Source organism: Daktulosphaira vitifoliae, unplaced genomic scaffold (genome assembly GCF_025091365.1).
Source record: "Daktulosphaira vitifoliae isolate Bord-2020 unplaced genomic scaffold, ASM2509136v1 Scaffold_4, whole genome shotgun sequence".
Classification (NCBI taxonomy): domain Eukaryota; kingdom Metazoa; phylum Arthropoda; class Insecta; order Hemiptera; family Phylloxeridae; genus Daktulosphaira; species Daktulosphaira vitifoliae.
The window spans coordinates 554,745-575,463 of NW_026099575.1; the positions used below are offsets into that span (position 1 = coordinate 554,745).

Sequence of the window (20,719 nt, forward strand, 5' to 3'; positions counted from 1 at the left end):
GAAAGCCCAAATTTAAAGAGAAAATCATCCGAAAAAGATGAGAAAATCATAAAAAGTAGACAATAATTCTATTTTAAAAATTTGACCTTTCATTAGTTTATTGTAACAATTAAGCACTATTTTTATACATTAATTTTTTAGAGTCTAAAGTTAGTTCTGAAGTTTCGCCTTCAAATATGAATGACGTGTTGCCTGCCGTGTCCGTTGTCAAAATTGATGAAATACCAAAGAAAGAAATAGGTAAAGTAAAATTATTTTATTTTATTGATTTCATTAATATTTATTTCACATAGAAACATCCATAACACATATTGTGTTTAACTATGTTTAATCTTATATTTCAAAACCTAGGAATAATTTTACTCATATTAAACCATTTAGCTAGCTTAAGTAATTTATGAGAAGTTTTTAACTCTTGTAGAAGTGACGCATGATCCGAACACAAATGAACTAGATCAGTATAACGCGCCTTCGTTTAAGTCCCCTAAATCTTGGTACACTTCGGACACAATTAATGATTATCTCAAATTGATAGTGAAAAGGTCCAATGGCGAAGTTCATGCTGTCGTTACCGACTTCATACCAGCATATCTTCGAGGAGGTTATCCAGCTGTCAGAAGATGGATAAAAAAAGATATCCATACATTAAAGTTTCTTTTTGTGCCAATGAATGTACTTGGCGGACATTGGATATTGACTGTGGTAAACGTACCCGAAAGAACTGTGACATCATATGACAGTCTCAAGTGTTATGATGGTCCTTATTCTATGGTACTGAAGGAGTATCTAACTGACTGGGAGATGGATAAAAAAGGAGCAGCTTCATCGTGGACTTTAAAAATCGGTGAGACGACTCGTCAAACTAATGGGTATGACTGTGGTCCATTTACGGTCGAGCTAGCAGAAAAAATGTCACGTGGAGACACAACTCCTATTAATGCGAGTCTTATGTCTTCTGTAAGATTAAGACACAGAGAAGAAATTATAGCCGGCCAACTATTTCTATAATTTCTCATGAAAGATATTGCTTAAATGGCTTATATAAAGTTCCTAATTTTTACATTAAATTGATAATTTTGTTAATACGCTTTTATACTTCCTAACATTTTCTTACGTTTTATAAGCTTAGTGTTATTATTATTTTTTGTGATTTTTCTTTGTTACATTGCTTTATTAAATAAATCTATATTAATTGTAATAAATAATATATTAAATGTATAAATGTATTAAATAATTTTATATTTAAATAGCTATGTTGTGTTAATACAAAAACTATATAATAAACATTTATAGGAAAAATTAGTGAAACAGTTGGTCAATTACAAATTTTAAAGTTAATGGATTTATCTACCATAATAAAAATTTAATTTTAAATGATTGATGATTCATAAAGAGTTTCACTTTTTTTTTTAAATTTATAACTAAATTTGTAATTTTAAAAATTTGTTTGCAGTAATTTTTTATTATGATCGACAAATAAACGGAATAATGGAGCAGCATAAAACTCATTAGCTTAAAAATATATAAAATTCTCTCCAATACTCTTTTGTTTCCACGGTCAATATTCAATTTAAAAAATTAATTTGATGTTACACTAAAAATAAACGTCATAATCTCTTTTTTCGCTCATTTACAATTTTTAAAATAGCGATGTAGAATAAAATGTTTTTGGCAATCAAAATAAAATAATAGCCCACTTCCAAAAAAAAAAAATCAGTTTCTGGTTACGCCATTGATTACATTAACAGTAAATCAATGTCCTGTCACCGTTTAAATATACTAAGGCTGTCATTATAGTTAGTTTAGGGTTTGTTTTAATGAATCCATATTTAACAGATTTGGCGAACAGTATTAAATACTCTTAAGCAGTGCCCAGGAACTGACCACAGAACAACCGACTTTATCAGTGTCAGTGTGTGGATGAAATTGTTCTTTGTTGAATAATAGTATTATAGTTTTAGTGTTTTGGTTTTAAATAATAATAAAAAAAAAAGATAATAAATGTGTTTATATTTTTTTATTGCTTTGACATAATATAAAATTTTCTTAACTGAAATAATCTTACATTCAAATAGCTATATTATGTGAATTATTTAAACAATAATGGATTCAAATAAGTTAAAAAATCAGCCAATTATAAATTTTAACTGATTTCGTAACATAATTTAAATCTACTGAGCCAACATCCCACCCCAAAATGATGTTCCGGAAGGTCTGACACTTTTATATATATCTTAAATTAATGGTAATGTAATTTACTTTATTATGGAAAAATAAAATTTGACCTCTGGACTTATATTTATATACTTCATTCATTGGACATACTTTTTTTTAAATCGGACCATTTCCTTTAATACAGGGGGGGTCGAAAACATAAAAATGCTTATAGAAAGTAGAACTTTTTCAACTTAATTTTTGAAAGTGTTCCGGAAATACTGATTCTTTTATAATATCTAACATTAAAGCTTATGTAATATACTTTAATATTAGAAAAAAAAATTTTGGACTTTATTTTGTCTTCACGGTGAAAAAGGCTTTCAAATGCTATTTTTTGTGTGAAAATTGTCGATTTTATTTTTAAAATTTTTAACTTTATAATGCTATAACTTATTAAAATGTGTATGGATCAACACAATTTTTTTATGAGAAATAAAATTTTTTAATAATCCCTGTTTTCATTTGACATACTTTATCTTAATCAGGATATTAATAAGGAACTAGCAGATCATGTAACTTTTGGAATAATCCATCAATTTTTTAAAATGAAACACTGTCTAAAGATTTGCATCGAAGCCTTTTTTTATTATAGTGATTTTAATCGCTATTAATTTTATTAAGATACTTTTTGTCGATTTCTATAAAATAAATTTGTTGATAAATTTAATCATGTTTATTGTTTTATATATCTTTTGTTTGAAATTTTGCCTTATTTTTAAAATTCTTTAGCTTACTGTTCAATTGTACGTTTTTCATATAGAATTTTTTTTTTATACACGCAGAGTGCATATTAGGATATTAATTTACAGTTGAAATAATACATAAATTCAGGACGGTTTTAAGTATATAAGTTTCTACATTCATTATCAGAATAGTACACTATTAATAATCTTATTTATCTCATTAATGATGTATTTGTCTGTAAGTTTATCGTAAAAATTGGCATCCGTCTATGTCAACTATGCTGACCAACGTCAAATCACAGTAACCAATATTATTATCAAAATTAAATTANCAAATCACAGTAACCAATATTATTATCAAAATTAAATTTTTTTACATAATATCAGGAATAAATAACCTGTTGAATTTTTTGTAATTATTTTATAATATAAATACGATTATATTATAGAATATTTTATTAATATTATTAAAATATTAATAATTTTGTTTATACCAGGGGCGTATTTAAGGAAGATTAGGCGATTGTCTCCCTTGAACTAGCGCTATCATAATTTTGTTGAAAATTTCTAAGAAATAAGGACCAAATGGCCCATTTTTTTGATCATCACTGATTATTAGCGAAAATAATATCTATAGTATTTTTAACAAAGTAAAAACAATTAAATGTCTCCTTAAAATAATTTCTGAATACGCCCAAGGGGAATTCCTCATTAACAAACGTCGACCTCATAACCCAATAAATTTTACTATATTCTTTTTTTGAATTTTCCTGATTTTAATAATTAAATTTTTAATATATTTTTGTTACACCGATTCTGATGTAATATTTTTCCTGTAAAACTCTTATCGTGCCCAGCGTGGCCGGGTACTTCTTACGAGGATGGCCCAAAGAGGCTTATACGCCGAAGGCTAGTGTAATTATTAATGACTTTTTTTTTAAATTTAAACTTTAAGAAATATATTTAGATGGTTTTTGAGATAAGTTGGTTAAATTAATAACATTATTTTTACAAGTGATCAAAAATAAAAGAAAAAATTTCATTATAAAAAATAACTTACTTACAATGGGAACAATTAATAATGCTAAATACAGTAGAAAATTTCAAATAATATTGATCAATTATTTAAAAATTACACAACTTGTATCTTAAATAATAAAAATTAATGACAATACTGTTCTAATAAAAAAGAGCAAGTGTAAATTTATTAATTGTTAATCGCAATATTAAGTAAATTAATATACCAATGTTACGATACAAATTATATATATATGGTTAATATGCAACCTGGTTATTTCATCCATCAGGTCTTAAGTCCTTCTTATTGGATTCTGATCGCCTTATGGACATCAAAAATTCTCCTGGTGACAAACACCGATCACGGAACTTGGCTGTGGGTTGAGGCACTCCACTATCAGTCATAGGATATTTCTAGTATAAGCGCCAGACTGGATCGCTGTACACAACGACGCACAAAAATTCAGATCGTGTTAACCGATGGCACGCAAGTGAAGCTACACTTTATCGGCGGCCAAACATCCTCCCCCTTTGGGAGACGTCGTGATAAAGAAGAATGTCTCACAAATAGTACAGGTCGAACGATGACTTCTCGGTTGCATTTATAAATCATAGTAATAGGTGAAAGGTAACAAATATAAAAAAAATCAAACGATTTGGCTGCAACGAAAAATTTGTAACTTTCATGGCGCCTTGAAAAGAAAGGGTCGCCAACCCACTGGGCGAGACACTGTATTGTCGGACCACAGTAGGATTTAAAAAAAAATTAACTATTGTAAATTAAAAGCAATTTAATATAAAAAAACTATAAAAGTAATAAAGGTTAAAGTTGATGTCCGTTGAGTCGTTGATAGTTGATGTACACCAAAACCTCGTGACAGTTGTTACATAACCATATAGATCAGGGTTGACCTTATACAAGGCCGTTGCCCGTACCTTATAAACTAGGGGAGTTGATTTTTGAAAGGAAAAAAAATATACAAGTCCATTGAAGATGGAACAAGCGAAAAAAAAAATATGATGGTTAAGTTATATTAAGGGGAATTTATTAAGTAAAAAAAAAAAACAAAAAAAATTAAGTTAACACGAGGCAAAAAACCGAACGGTCAAAAAACTTCGTCTACAAATTAACTGGGACAAAGAAAAAAAACAGATATTAATAAAAAAAATAGTTACACCTACACTTTTATTATTAGAGAATACGATGAACGTCTTCGGGTACCCGCCGGCTATTAATCGCGGCATTGCCGCTAAGCACGGCGGGTATACGTCCCAAGTAAGCAACTGGTTTTAGGCAGTTAGACTTAGCTTGCAAGACGTTGGGACAACCCGGAATAAAATGCACTACGTCACCACATTGTACCAATAATATATACATATATTTATGCACCACTCAGTATCATGTCATATAAAACCTATACAAAAAAAATCTAGATATAACATGACAGGTGGTCTTGTAACACGCCTGCCATGTTGAGGGACCTAAATAATAAAAAAAATAGGGAAACCTACACAAAAAAAAAACAATAAAAAAATTCGCCACACGTGCTTATAGCACGGTGCACAAAAAAAATAATCTGGCTCAAAACATTAAAACAAAACTTATACATTACCGGCCCCGAAGGGCTAAAGAATATGAGGCAGGCTCAACCGACGCCAATAAAAAAAATCACATTGTATAACCAATAGCGGGCACTCGCGACAAAAAATATATATAAAATTAAAATGTTGCAGCGCACACAACAACAAAAAAACTTACGCTAAGGACGGGAAATAGTGTGACCAGTTCCGACTATGGCTATTCCCCGACAAAACTTCCGTCGTTTGACCCGGCGGTCCGTTGGCGACAACACGGCTGCCTTTAAAGTGGGGTCAACAAATTTTAATACTCAGTGCCGGAAATTATTAAGAAAAAATTGAATTATCGCATATCATAAGGCAACAATGTAGGTGATGAGCAGTGCAAATGACGTTTAAGATAGGAAAGGAGCGAGTTGAATGTACACACAAAGGCCGTCCATAAACCGGTCCGAAGCAGTACACAGCTGACTATCTCGCACGCGCACAAACAAATCACAAATAATATCTATATATAAAAATAGACAGAGAAAATAAACAGATACTTTTTGTCACGTTACACAGGTTGAAAAAAATATTTAAAACACAACTTGGAATATACAATACAACTTAACTAAATTGAGCTCACATATCGGGTTCCAACATAAATACATGAATTATATAAAAAATAAATAAGAACAAACAAATTATTAATAATATGCGGTTAGTCATCACATAAATACAAATTTTACTATAATCTTACCAACTATTGAACGTCAAAAAATCGCAATATTTTAATGGCTAGATTGTGGATTCTCTGCGCCAATGAGCTAAATTAATAATAAACATTAATTATTAATGTTAAATATTAATTACTATTATAGTAATCAGCTGTAATCAGTTTATTATCACAAAAAAACTTAAAAAACAACGGATGTATATTTTAAAAACATTAAGATTGGCATTAAGTTTGACATGAAAAGTATCAAAACATAAGATAATTGTTATTTCTAGAAAATAATTTTATTTAATTTGTATCAATTATCATTAATTTATTTAACATCCACTATAAAATGTTCTAATAATTTTTAAACAACATAAATCAACTTTTTAAACATTGATTTAATAATAAATCAATAAAATATTTTCAAATTAATTTGTTGAAAAATAACTAAAATAATTTGATTTTTTATAATAATTATTTATTATAGAATACAATATAACAAATATTTTGAGTTGAACAATTTTAAGAAATAAAGTATATTTACTTATTTATAATCAACAAAATAAATTCAAGAGTAATTTAATGTAGAATTTACAGTAAAAATATTAAACATAAAACTAAAATCATTAAAAAATTGAATTCAAGTTATATAAATTAAGTGCATAAAAAAATTTTATGTTTTATAAAGAAATGTATATAATGAAAATACAATTATTTAAATTTACTTTTCAGTAAAATATGTCATCCGACAGCATGCTGCGGCAAAAATTTAAGAATTATAAGGTATTTATATTTATTCGAAAATCGGTAGTATGTTTAACGTGAAAATTAGAATATACCGAAATTTGTCTTTTATCAGTATAATGCCAATAATTAGAAAAAAATCAAAATTTAAAGCAGTACTTAATCGAAAAATAGTGAATTAATATTTAACATTAATAGTAATCAGCTGATTCTGGATACTTCAAGAATTTTTTATTAGTGTAAAGTTTATTGTCGTTGGATAAGTATTTAGTGTTCATATTGAAAAAGCGGCCGAAAAACGCAGTGATGGAATCATGTCTATTGTCAATATAATTATGCTGAATTTCCATGTTTAGATCGAATAGTTTGCCAAATTGTATCAACTAGAAAATTAATTGATCGACATTAACTACAATTGTGATTTACTTATAGAAATTTGATTCATTTACCTCGTTTCGACCTGTAGTTTTAGGTATGTGAAGTGCTACGTTGGGAGCAATACTTCTCAACAGGTCGAAGAGTTTTTTACCGCCTCCTTCGTAGTTGCTACACATATGCTTTTCGAGACTGTAAACTTTATGTTTCTTATACGAAGGGCCGCCCCATGGAGGAGAAGTCACTATGACCTGTGGCTTATATTTTTTTAAGGATTCTGCGATTTCAAAGAAATCTCCCAGTATAAATGTAATCTTCTCTCTGACTCCGTAAATCTCAGCATTTCTTTTCGCGAATTCCAATTTATTAGCATCGTTATCCACAGCGATTACTTGTTTGTATCTTTTGGCCAATTGGATGACGTTACCACCAGCACCACAAAACGGATCCATAGCGACGTGTAGGCCTGGACATCTTAACGCTATGTGTGTACTCAAGATTTCGGGACATACTGAATAAAATGATTCTATAAAAAAAAAAAAAACGTCAAATATAGTAAAACACTTAAGTTTGTTGAAATAATAATTTTATTACCATTGTCCATCATGATTCCTTCGTCGAATTTTGAAAACAATAAGTACCTCTTATCCCATAAATGTTTTTTAATGTCATTAGGCCGAGTTCTAGTTTCGGAATATTTGTTGTTATTATTTTCACGTTGTAAATTTCCATTCATTTTAGTCTTTTCCAGGTCTTTTGGAGTAAAAAGTTCAGTTTTTTTACTTAGCAACGAACTGTTAGTGTTAGATGTTATAATATTTTCTGTTAATTTTTTAGACTGTATTCTATTAAATTTGAGTGAATTTTCTATTAAGGTGCGGTTTTCTTGATTTGTAGTAATTATATTTCCTGGCACTATTTCAAATGGTTGTGTTGAATTATTGTTTTTGGACTGTATTAAGTCTGAGTTATAAGACTTAACAGCTTTTACAGAAGTCTCTGTAGGATTGTTAATGGTCTCTTTTTCAATTTCAGTTTTCGTAACAATTTCTGGGTTTAGATTTTTGACGGTTTCAATTTCATTATTCATTAATGAAATGTTCGTATTAATTTTTGAGGGCTCTTTTTCGGTTTCAATTATCGGAGTTCCCGTAAATTTATCTTCTAAGAGCGATTCTTCTAATATTGAATTTTTTGTCAAAATAGGCGTTTCCAAATTAATAGGATGTGTAGTCAAAACTGGGTGGCGATAATTCATAATAGATTCTACTGGTTTAGTTGAAGTAATTTTCTTCTTAAAAAGTTTCATCTCTAAAAAAGTCTGCAGCGACACAACTGCCAACGACATAAACATAATATCTCTGATTACTTGAAATGGAATTATAAAATATATCACCAGCGTCGTTATCACAAAAAACAAATGCGAATCCATATTTTTTTATAAATATATACACAAAAAACTTAAAAATATTAGATATACGTAGAGAAAAATGTAACAGTTAAAGTGTTTAAAAAATATACGTACTCATTTATGACAAAAAATAACTTAAGCAAAAATCACCAAACGGTGTCGATTTAAATAGCATTTTTTATCCTATTTATACAAAAAAAATTTGCCTTTTTTCATATTATTTCAGCCAATTAATATAACAAAACATTTTTTATTTGGCCAACAATTAAAACATTTTTTTTAAAACTCCTGTGAAATTCAAATGCAAGTATTTATTATTATTTTTATCTTTATTCTACATTTTAAGTTTCTTTTTAACAAACTATTTAGTTGTTATCAATTAGCCATAAATTAATTTTGCAATAATTTTTACAAAATTATTTGAATTATTGAATTTTAAAACTTAAAATTACGATAAATTAGAACACTGGACATATAGAAATAAAATAAAACGTCAGATCATAAATGACCATGTCAGTTATTTTGCCTAAGTACGCCGTTTCTAATAAGTTTACTTTTTTTTAAGAACGTAAAATATAAAAATTACTTTAATTTAAATCAAATAAGCAAATTTAGTGTCTTAGATGATTGTGGCGCTTGTCACGATTTATTTTTATGATTTTATTGTAACGTCTTATTGTTATGTAAAACTAAGTATTTTTAATTTAAATTCATAATATGAATAAACTCAAGACAAGATATTTATTGGTAATGTTTTGAATACCTCATTTAACATAAAAAATAAATAAATTTGTATTTAAACATTATACTTTCAATAAATTTACGAAAAATAAGTTTTATTTTATTCAAAATATATTGTATTTGAAACAATATCATTTTCTTAACAGTTTTTTGCAAAAAAATATCAAGTTGAAAAATAAATTATGATCACGTCTTAATTGCATTATTTTATATAATAATCATTTTGTTTTGTACTAAATGAATCGAATCGATTAACCAAAATCAATATAACTATTTAAAAAACAAGATAGTAAGACAAAAATATGTCTAAATTAATTTTCATTTTAGTTTCTGCGTCTCGTCGAACAATTTACTTCCAAAAAATATACCATAAATGAAAATTTTTAATGAATCATAAGAAAAATGTTACCCATACAAATATTTAATTTTACTGTTCACATAATTATTTGGATAAAATATCAGTCATATTTTTCTATATAACTAAAAATTGAAATTATAAGTGTTTACTAATTCTGTTCATTTTTTTTTTTTTATTGCTATGTAATTACAGTGTTTATAAGGCGATTATTATAGTAAAAATAATTTATATAAATAACGGGAAAAGGAATTTATGAAAGCTATTAGACCTCGGAAAATCATGACTTTTCACATTTTTTTCGTAAAATCAAATCTATATATGAGTAGTTTTGATTATAAATAAGTAAATATACTTTATTTCTTAAAATTGTTCAACTCAAAATATTTGTTATATTGTATTCTATAATAAATAATTATTATAAAAAATCAAATTATTTTAGTTATTTTTCAACAAATTAATTTGAAAATATTTTATTGATTTATTATTAAATCAATGTTTAAAAAGTTGATTTATGTTGTTTAAAAATTATTAGAACATTTTATAGTGGATGTTGAATAAATTAATGATAATTGATACAAATTAAATAAAATTATTTTCTAGAAATAACAATTATCTTATGTTTTGATACTTTTCATGTCAAACTTAATGCCAATCTTAATGTTTTTAAAATATACATCCGTTGTTTTTTTAGTTTTTTTGTGATGTTGGATTTGATTAATATATTTAACTTTTAATTTAGTTAAAAAATTAGCCGCTAGTAGTCAATAAAAATTTTTTTAATATTAATTATTTAAACCACACTTAGAATCGTCTCTTTTCTAATATATTAGATTGAAAATTCTGAAACCCATAAAAATTCTTTAGTTAATTACAGCATCACAAGACCAATAACTTCTTTGCTTCGCTTCAAAATAACAAATGAACAAAGTAAGAAATGTTGAAAAATTTACTCAATTTATAACACATAAATATTGATTATAATTGTAAAAATCCATTGTTAAATTCACGTGAAATCCAAATTCATTTTTTTTTTAAATATGATTTATTAAATAACATGTTACCAACATATTTTGAAATAAATTAAAGCTAATGTAATATACTTTATCATGAAAAAAAAAAATTTCGTACTTTATCTTATCTTCACGGTGAAAATGACTACCTAATGCTATTTTTGTGTGAAAATTTTCGATTTTGTATTTTCCATTTTCAACTTTATTATGCTATAACTTTTTGAAAAATGTATGGATCAATACAATTTTTTCATGAAAAGTAGTATTTATATACATCTTTCATTCGACATACTGTTTTTTTAAATCGAACCATTTCCCTATATACGAGGGGGGTTTAAATCTAAAAAATATATATAGAAAGTAGAACTTTTTCAACTTAACTTTTGAAAGAGTTCCGGAAGGTCCGACACTTTTATATATATATTAAATTAAAGGTAATGTAATATACTTTATTATGGAAAAAAAAAATTTGACTTCTGGACTTGTCTTCGTGGTAAAAATCATGTAGCTTTTAGAATAATCGACCAATTTTTTAAAAGTAATCACTATCTAAAGATTTGCATTGAAGCGTTTTTTTTATAGTGATTTTAATCACTGTCAGATATTATTATACTTGATCCAACTATGCCAAGTCACCACTGTGCCGCGACCCTCCTGTGCTGGGTTTTTTATTATGATCGACAAATAGACGGAGTAATGGAGCCAAAATTATTTATATATTTTTGTAGCAGCTTAAAACTCATTAGCTTAAAAATATATAAAATTCTCTCCAATACTCTTTTGTTTCCACGGTCAATATTCAATTTAAAAAATTAATTTTATGTTACTCTAAAAATAAACGTCATAACCTCTTTTTCGCTCATTTAAAATTTTTGAAATAGCGATGTAGAATAAAATGTTTTTGACAATCAAAATAAAATAATAGCCCACTTCCAAAAAAAAAATCAGATTCTGGTTACGCCATTGATTACATTAACAGTAAATCAATGTCCTGTCACCGTTTAAATATACTAAGGCTGTCATTATAGTTAGTGTAGGGTTTGTTTTAATGAATCCATATTTAACAGATTTTGCGAACAGTATTAAATACAGTTTATAACATCTCTAAAGAATATATTTTTAAGTAGATGAAGTACCTAGTTATGCTTATACGAATAACTTAAATATCTCATTCACGCACTACATAAATGTCTAATTGTTTACTTGTATGATTAGGAAATTTATATAGACAACCTAATCGACACGTACACGTGAAATCGGTGTATTTGACGATTACAAAATAAAACGGTCAAATGGTACCAAGAGTTCATGAATAATAGTCTCATGATAGCCATTTATGGCGTATAAAAGTATTTGCCGGTTGAATATATTGAAAAACAGTATCAGGGATTTAGAAGGTTAATTTTCATTTACTCAAGGGTCGTGATGGTACAGTATGATGGTCGGCTTCTATTCTTGTAGTCGTTATAAGCATACCACGCAACGTGTTGGTTAATGGTACAGAACTGCTATTCACCTTTGAATTAATTACAATCATGTATTACTAGGATATATAATAATTAATGAATTATCATTTCAATAACAATTACAATACACAATTAAAGAATAATTCAACTATATAAGAAACCAATGTGTGTAAATATAGGAATTTTGAAATGGTAACTTTGAGATTAAAATTATATAGGACAAAGCGGGAGAACAATAATCTTATCTCCTAAGGGATCTTAAAAGACTAAAGGACAAAAAACATAACTAAACAACAAATTAAAGAATACAACTAACTGATGATGTCTGTCAACGAGGCATGCACTGATGTCGGTGTTTGTTTCCCCTTCCGGTCCATGTGTGTCGTCGCCGTCAAGTGGTCTGGCCGTTTTGTTCAAATGTGTTTTGGCCGGTCGTTTTTTTCTGTCTACAGCCTTCTACTTAGTTTTTATTTTGCGTATATTGAACATCTCATGGCTGCCTAGCTTTACTTTTGGCCCTGGCAATCGAGCCATGGGTGAAGATTCATTTGTTGGCTACGGCCTGGGAATCATGATAATATAATTTGGTAATTTTGTACAGCATTCCCGTTTTTCTTCATTTTTGTCCATTTCATTGTTTCCTCTATTTGTGCATTGTCACGAGGTTTCTTTAAAAATGACATTAATATATTTTAAATATTTTAATATGATTATTCTATCTGATCTCTTGGCATATTTGCTCATTGACTATTGGTAAATTATGATAAAATATCATTTTCGTCAATTCTATCATTATTTTTGTTATGTTGAGTGTAATAAAACCTCACATGTGTTGGACCAATCTAGATGTGCTTAGCAGTCTCAAGGCTCGGTATAAAGGACCTCGATCCATATTGACCAATGTCATGTTCTTAGTTTGAGCATTAATGCAATGATAACCATTTTATTTTATTCAATATTGGAAAGTACGATCCTGTCCCTTGGTCAAATCGAACATAGTCAATACAGCAGTGTCAGAGATTATTTTTTCCCTCATGTCCCTTTTATTTTATTTGTCCTTTAGCTCGTTTAATAGTTTGTAATAATTTTAACTATGACTTAAATATGTTATATAAAAGAATTTGTAATTTTATTTTATTTTGAACATTTGTAACTGACATTTATTTTATTGTACTTTGGGCATTATTATTTTAGTTAAACTCATTATATAAAATAGAACATCATCGCCTATACTACTTGTCTACCAGTTTTTAATTCCTTTTCCCCTAGAGTTAAGGTAAAAACTTAGTAAATTAAAACAACAAATGTGTCAGTTATATTTAAAATTCCACTATGCTCCGGTCTGGTAGAGCCTCGGCTAGTGGTGAATCCAACTTCGTTTGGGTTTATGTGCTTCATCGGTGATAACCTCACGGTTAGTTATCGGTGAACGTCACAAGATATATCATATTTTATAGATTAAAGTGCAGTAATACAAAAATAACAAAAATTATGTTAGGTGTATTTATTAACCAATGTTGGATATTTGTGGATTTGGTCAATTCAGGAGCAACGAGGTTCTATCGAGGTAGTAGAGTCCGAGGGTTTAGAACAATAAAGACAAGTAGATATAAAAAGAAATTATTAAAGTTTCTCTATAGAGGTATTACAAATGACCTAACTGTTAAGTTTCTGAAATAATACACTGAGGCAACGAAGAGGCGGTGGCCATCTCACGAATACCATGTAATGTGATTATGTATAAGGAACGAACTAGTCAGTAACAATTAATAAAGTTTCAATGTAAATATGTGATCTATTGCTTTATCATTCTTTACTCAAATTATTAATTGATTATATATAAAATCATAATAATTTTGATATTTCAAAAGCTACTGTCCATAAGATGTTTGATAATTAGTGACATTTATCAAATTAGTCAGTAGGATTATGTTTATTTGACAAAAATGTCATCTAGAAAATAAAATGTAAAATTATGAGTAATATGAGTAATAAATCCACTGCTAAAACTTGTATGGTAAGATCATACGTAAATTGAAATAATATCCAAAATTTACAACTTTATGATCTAGCTAATAAAATACCATTAATATTTTTAGTGTAAAAAAATTTTGAAAATCTAATGTTAGCGATTGAAAATATTCACATTCTTTAAAAAATTGAGATATATTTAAAGATTTCCTTATTACACATGATGTAGCTGATACAGATGTTGTATTGATTTAAGAACAAAATAACTCGCAGTGAAGATCAACTACTACTATAGTTCTTAATACAAGTAGTTTCAAAATATTGCAAAGAATATCCGAATTGTAATAGAGATACATCAAGAAAAAATAATTTATCAATTATTTAATATTATATATATAATTTTTAATTATTATTAATTTTTAAGTTGATATGTACTTTTTATTCAAAATTTTATAACAAATTATTTGTGCTCAAAAAAAAAAAAATTTTATATTAAAAAATTTTATTTATATTAAATAAATTTCTCATTTAAATCGGGTTGGGATGATTCAAAATTATTAATTTTTTGTTATAAAACATAACATAAAATGGTAGCAACATTATTAAAAAAAAATTTTTTTTTTTGATTTGTTTTAGTTCATTCTAATAAACATAGTATTTAAAAGATCTTTAGATAATGAGTATGAAATTAAAGCACATGATACATTAGGTATTGTTTCTGTCATTGTTTTGAAAAAGGAAATGTTCATACTGTTAATTGATAATATTTTATACAAGTTTAAATTCCAATAATTAAAATTTTTTGGAATCAAATTAACTTTTTCTTCCACACATATGATATGAATTTATTTATTTTTAACAACGCTAATTCATTAATGTGTAAGTACTCTGCCGCATAACAAAAAGTCTACTGTCCCTAGTAGCTTTGAGCTTCGGAAAATCTTATTAACTGTCCATAAAGAAAGTGATATCGTAGGCATTAGCAAGTTTGAAAGCTTACCAATATTCGTTACTGATAAANGGACCGTTTCATCCAAATCGATTTTTGTTATACGCAGTTAGTCTGACATCGTTATAACAACACCTTTTGTCTTACTGAAACTTCTGATTTTTATTTTAACAATAGTGACGAAAAAAAAAAACGTCATATAACATACAAACCAGAAATGGTGTGTGAATATCTCTGAAGAAGTAAATAAAGTATTTCGTCTTATTACTTTTACTGAAGGATTTTAATTGAGGAAATCAAACAGTTAAACAAGCGGAACGTTTATTGTTTGATATTCAGTAGTTATTTTGATATTATGAAGAGTAAAAATATCATGAATATAATAGGTGTCCTATGGCCAAAATTATATCAGAAATCGTTATCAAAATGTGTTAAAATATTAAATGAGTATTTTTTTAATTTTTGACATTTTTCATTATTTCAAAATATCGAAGTAACGCGGGTATCGATTCTATTGCCAAGACCCGAGTAAAGAAAAACATCTTATTCAATTATTAAATAGTTAAAATACAATTTCTAACATCAATATTCAATTCAAATATCCAATTGGAAATTAATAAAATAATTTTATTTATTTTTAAAAACGGTTACAAGGTCAGTTGTACAGACTGCAAATTGATAAAGAATTTCAATTAAAATTAAATCCAAATCAAACGCATACGCAGTAAGATTATTATTAGTTATATAAGATTTAGTATTATTGTTAGATAGAGAAACAACTACGTGCAAAGCAAAATGTATTTCTTGATTTATTACTTGTAAAGCGCAAATAATAATTATAATTGTAATTAATACTAAGTATAAATTCTAAATAATTGGATTAATTTAAATTTACGTACTTTTTTTATTTGGCTTATACAAAGATCGTCAAGGTTTGCGTAAAGATTTTTACTGTCCCTTTTAAATAAATAAAGTGTTAACGCAAAATAGTTGTATTCGACATCGCTTTAAAATATACCGACGACAGGGTTGCGGCTAGTTTGATCAAAAGAAATCAGATAGAAGAATTCTGAATTCTTTATTGAATTCAGATCTACAAAAAGAAGAGAGAATGAATGTCTCTTGGAAAATCAGTGCCTTTTTATATTATTTTTAATTACCCCCATCATGGGTTGTTTCCGTCAGCGGTTTTAGTGATTTTCAGTTTATTGTATAAAATTTAAACACAACATGATAGTTATTTTAAGATAAGATGCATAGTATACAATAATCAATTTAATACATGTATACATATATAATAGCTAGTGTACAAATGTGTATATGTTATGGCAGATAAATTAATTATTTGTTTGTATACAATTGGTATTAAATATTGATATATTAAATTATATTTAATATAATTATATTATTAATTAAATATAAAAATATTGATAAATGTAAGATGCGTAATGCAGGGCATTTTACATATAACGATAAAAGATACTTAGATTAATAAGAATTTGTCGGTATTACAAAATAATGATATAATATAAATTCAAATATTATTTATTGTTATTTTTACATGAATCAATTTGTAATATGTTGCGAGTTTTATTAAATTTTATACAGCATGACTGAAATCTAACTGATAACTTTTATCTGATATATTTAGAAGATGATGCAGTTTTGGCACTGTTAAGATCTTTTTCTCCCTTACATAAAACTACCGTTAACGTCATTTTTCTACAACACGAATAGCATGTGCATAATCCTACAATGTTACCAATATACACATGTTGGATTGTTCAGGTTTAAATTATAAAAAAATTATGTTCATCTAGGGAAATACGGAGGAAAATAGATACCTTGGGTAAAAGGGTCAGCCAGTAACTTATAAATGTTGTCACTTATATCTAACACACTCTGTAAACATCAGGGTCGTTACATTTTAAACACGAAATGTTTAAAACGTAAAAAATGTCAAGTTGGGTGACCCCAAGTAGTTGGGATTAAGGCAAGGAAAAAGAAAAGGAGTATGTTTGAAGTACTGTCTATCACAAATTTTCAATAATCCGTCCAGTTCTAAAAACAAGTTATTTCAATATAAAGTGAAAACCTAATATATGATATACAAAAAAAGGAACAAGGCAGTGTAAATTCAATGAAATCAGAATAAGAATGCACATATCGGTCCAACTAGGCGTATCTGTACTATACTCAACAAAAATCAAAAAAATTATTCAGTTTTTGAAAAAATGTATTCATATCAATTTTACTAAATCCTGTAAAATATTATTGTAGTTAAATTACTATACTTAAGTAAATAATAAAACTAATGTATCAAATAACTTAAATATATTTTGAATTTTATAAGATCAATAAAAATGAAACCTATTTGTTTAAATTCACTATCTTTTTTTGTTAAGCAAAAGAAAACCATTTTTCTTTATACGAATAATAGAATAAAAATTCTAAATCCCATTTATGTGAAATGGTGCTTTTTAATATAAGCTACAAAAGTAATACTCACAATACATTAATATAGTAGTACATTTCAAAACTTTAATTTCTATAATTTTAAATGTAAAATACAATATTTAAATGGTTTGAGGTGTGGGGGAGGATTATTATTATATAAGGGAGAATTGGTGTTTGAAGTCTAGCCTAAATAATTTAAACGCTCAATAAAGTTATCCCAATTTAGCACTTTCTATTATTTTTTAATATTTAAAGTATTAAGTAGTAAACTATGCAAATGAATATTCGCACTTACCTTTCGCAGTGGACTAGACAGTATTGACAGTAACNCTAGAAAGAGAATAGGACTAGACAACCTGGACACTCTTACTCTGAATGGACAAGAAATTAGCTTAAAATCGGAAGTAAAATACTTAGGTATTATCTTAGATAGCAAGCTAAAATGGAAATCACATGTTGAGTCAAGAATCAAAAAAGCAATGACCACATTGTGGACTTGCAGCAGAGCCTTGGGAAAGACATGAGGTCTTAAACCAAGAGTTATGTATTGGTTGTACACGTCAGTGATTAAACCTATGATATTGTACGGTGCCCTAGTATGGTGGACCAGAACAGCACTCATTACAGCTAGGAAAGAACTTAGTCGCATACAGAGAATGGCTGCTATTGCCATCACTGGAGCATTAAGAACTACACCAACCAAGGGTCGCACTACAATATATATATATAACACTTTAGGTTAACAACGATATAAATAAATATTTATTAAGCAATTGAAATATTGAATGGATAATACAACCTGCTGGACACCTAGAGATGATATAATCCAACAGGGAGCTGACGGCGACACACGCACACACTATAATATACGGGATAGCAAAGTTAAGTTAATTATCAGATAAAAGTAGTGATCGCGAAGATGGTAAAAGGTCAACTGTCGATAGGGATATCTTATTATGGCACATTGGCCGTGAATTGCAAAAAGTGTTTATGTGTGCACTCCGCCCTCCTGTTAGTATTGCTGTATGTCACTGTATTAATTACTAGGCTCCGCCTAGCTGGGGCTCCGCCCCAGACCCGGAGCCCTTCGAGCCTTAATCGTCTTCGGCGCGTAAACCTCTTCGGGCCGTCATCATAAGTAGGCCACTGATTTAGGTAGAAGTACCCGGCTACGCCGGTCACGATAAGTGTTTTTCAGAAAAAATATTACTTCAGAATCAGTGAAAACTATAGAAAACTATATCTAAAAATGTTATTATTAAAATCAGGAAAATTCAAAAAGAGAATATAGTAAAATGTATTGGGTATAAGGTTGAAGCCTCTTAATGAGGTATTCCCTTTAGGCCTATTCAAAAATTATTTTAGGATGAAATTTAATATTTTTTACTTTGTTAAACATGTTATAGAAATTTTTTTGCTAAAATTAAAGTAATGATGAAAAAAAAAGACATTAGGTCCTTATATATAAGAAGTTGCCTAAAAAAATATGAATATAGCTTGTTCAAGGAGGGGACAATCTCTCTTAAATACACCCCTGTTATACACAAAAATTATTAATAATCTAATTATAATAATTGTGCTTATATTATAGAATAATTAAAAAAAAATTTAGCAGGGTATTATAAGTGGCACACTGTAAATTTAAATTAAAATAAAATTAATATAAAAAATAAAAATAAAAATTTAATTTTGATTAATATATTGGTAACTGCGATTTAACTATGAACATCATAGTTATCATAGATGAACCCCAATTCAAAAGATAAACTCATAGTCTAATACATCATATATGAGAAAAAAGAAAATTATTAACTCTGTACTTAGTACTGTTCTTATAATGAAAGTACAAACTTAAATAATTATAACATCATGAAATTTATATATAACATATAACATTCCTTGATAAAAATAGGGAAAATGCAAAATAGTGTTCTAATAATAATACATAATACACTATATAATTAAGGTTCATAATAAACGTATCAGCAGAAATGAATCACTGCGCATAATACAACTATGCGTGTGGACTTAAAAAAAAAAAAAAAAATCTAGTAAAACGGTGAAAAATGAACGGATTGAATTGATTTTTTTATCATATCTCAGGAATGTCATTGGGCGGGTCTGATGAAAATTTCAAATGGCGTCAGCGAGCGTTTTTCTCGAAAACGGTCGAAATTTTAAAACGCTCGCGGAAGAGCGGCAAAAATTTTCCGACCTTCGCCAATAATTTTCCCGGAGTCTGGTGACCGAGTACTTTCGTTGAAAAAAAAAATTTTGAAAATCCGAGCACGCTAAGTAATTTTCCCAGAAAAGCGTTTTTTTCCTTGTTCTATTATATAATAAGATATAATAGGACGCGTACATGTGTATTATTAGCAAACAGAAAAATCGTCATTTTCCGTTAAAATTTGATGAATTTCAAACGCTCGTAGCGGCCAGAGTTTTTGTCGGATCTGGGATTTTCCGATTTTTGGCGCTTCCTCGACATGTACAGAACGCCGTGGTATGATTGCAAATCGTAAAAAAAATCGTTTTCATGTCGTAAAGTGTCGCAAGAATTTCGGGCGGCGCGCCCTGGCGTCTCGGGCGCATGAAAAAAAAAAAGCTAGTAAAACGGTGAAAAATGAACGGATTGAATTGATTTTTTTATCATATCTCAGGAATGTCATTGGGCGGGTCTGATGAAAATTTCAAATGGCGTCAGCGAGCGTTTTTCTCGAAAACGGTCGAAATTTTAAAACGCTCGCGGAAGAGCGGCAAAAATTTTCCGACCTTCGCCAATAATTTTCCCGGAGTCTGGTGACCGAGTACTTTCGTTGAAAAAAAAAATTTTGAAAATCCGAGCACGCTAAGTAATTTTCCCAGAAAAGCGTTTTTTTCCTTGTTCTATTATATAATAAGATATAATAGGACGCGTACATGTGTATTATTAGCAAACAGAAAAATCGTCATTTTCCGTTAAAATTTGATGAATTTCAAACGCTCGTAGCGGCCAGAGTTTTTGTCGGATCTGGGATTTTCCGATTTTTGGCGCTTCCT

The 20,719-nt window shown here is 28.2% G+C and overlaps 3 protein-coding genes across 3 annotated transcripts in view; 2 read left to right on the forward strand and 1 right to left on the reverse strand.

The window, feature by feature from the left end:
- The window catches only part of LOC126903807 (uncharacterized), a 129,493-nt gene that overhangs the window by 27,447 nt on the left and 81,327 nt on the right, over nucleotides 1–20,719 (forward strand). The window lies entirely within an intron of this gene.
- On the forward strand, nucleotides 125–1,173 carry LOC126903785 (sentrin-specific protease 1-like). Its single transcript, XM_050682273.1, has 2 exons — nucleotides 125–240; nucleotides 422–1,173. Exons 1-2 carry the CDS (start codon nucleotides 177–179, stop codon nucleotides 1,006–1,008), a joined length of 651 nt encoding a protein of 216 aa, XP_050538230.1. The 5' UTR covers nucleotides 125–176; the 3' UTR covers nucleotides 1,009–1,173.
- On the reverse strand, nucleotides 6,938–8,454 carry LOC126903780 (trimethylguanosine synthase-like). The gene is made up of 3 exons (XM_050682266.1): nucleotides 7,912–8,454; nucleotides 7,392–7,843; nucleotides 6,938–7,325 (listed from the first exon to the last, which is right to left on the reverse strand). The coding sequence occupies exons 1-3, from the start codon at nucleotides 8,405–8,407 to the stop codon at nucleotides 7,134–7,136; spliced, it is 1,140 nt and encodes a 379-aa protein (XP_050538223.1). The 5' UTR covers nucleotides 8,408–8,454; the 3' UTR covers nucleotides 6,938–7,133.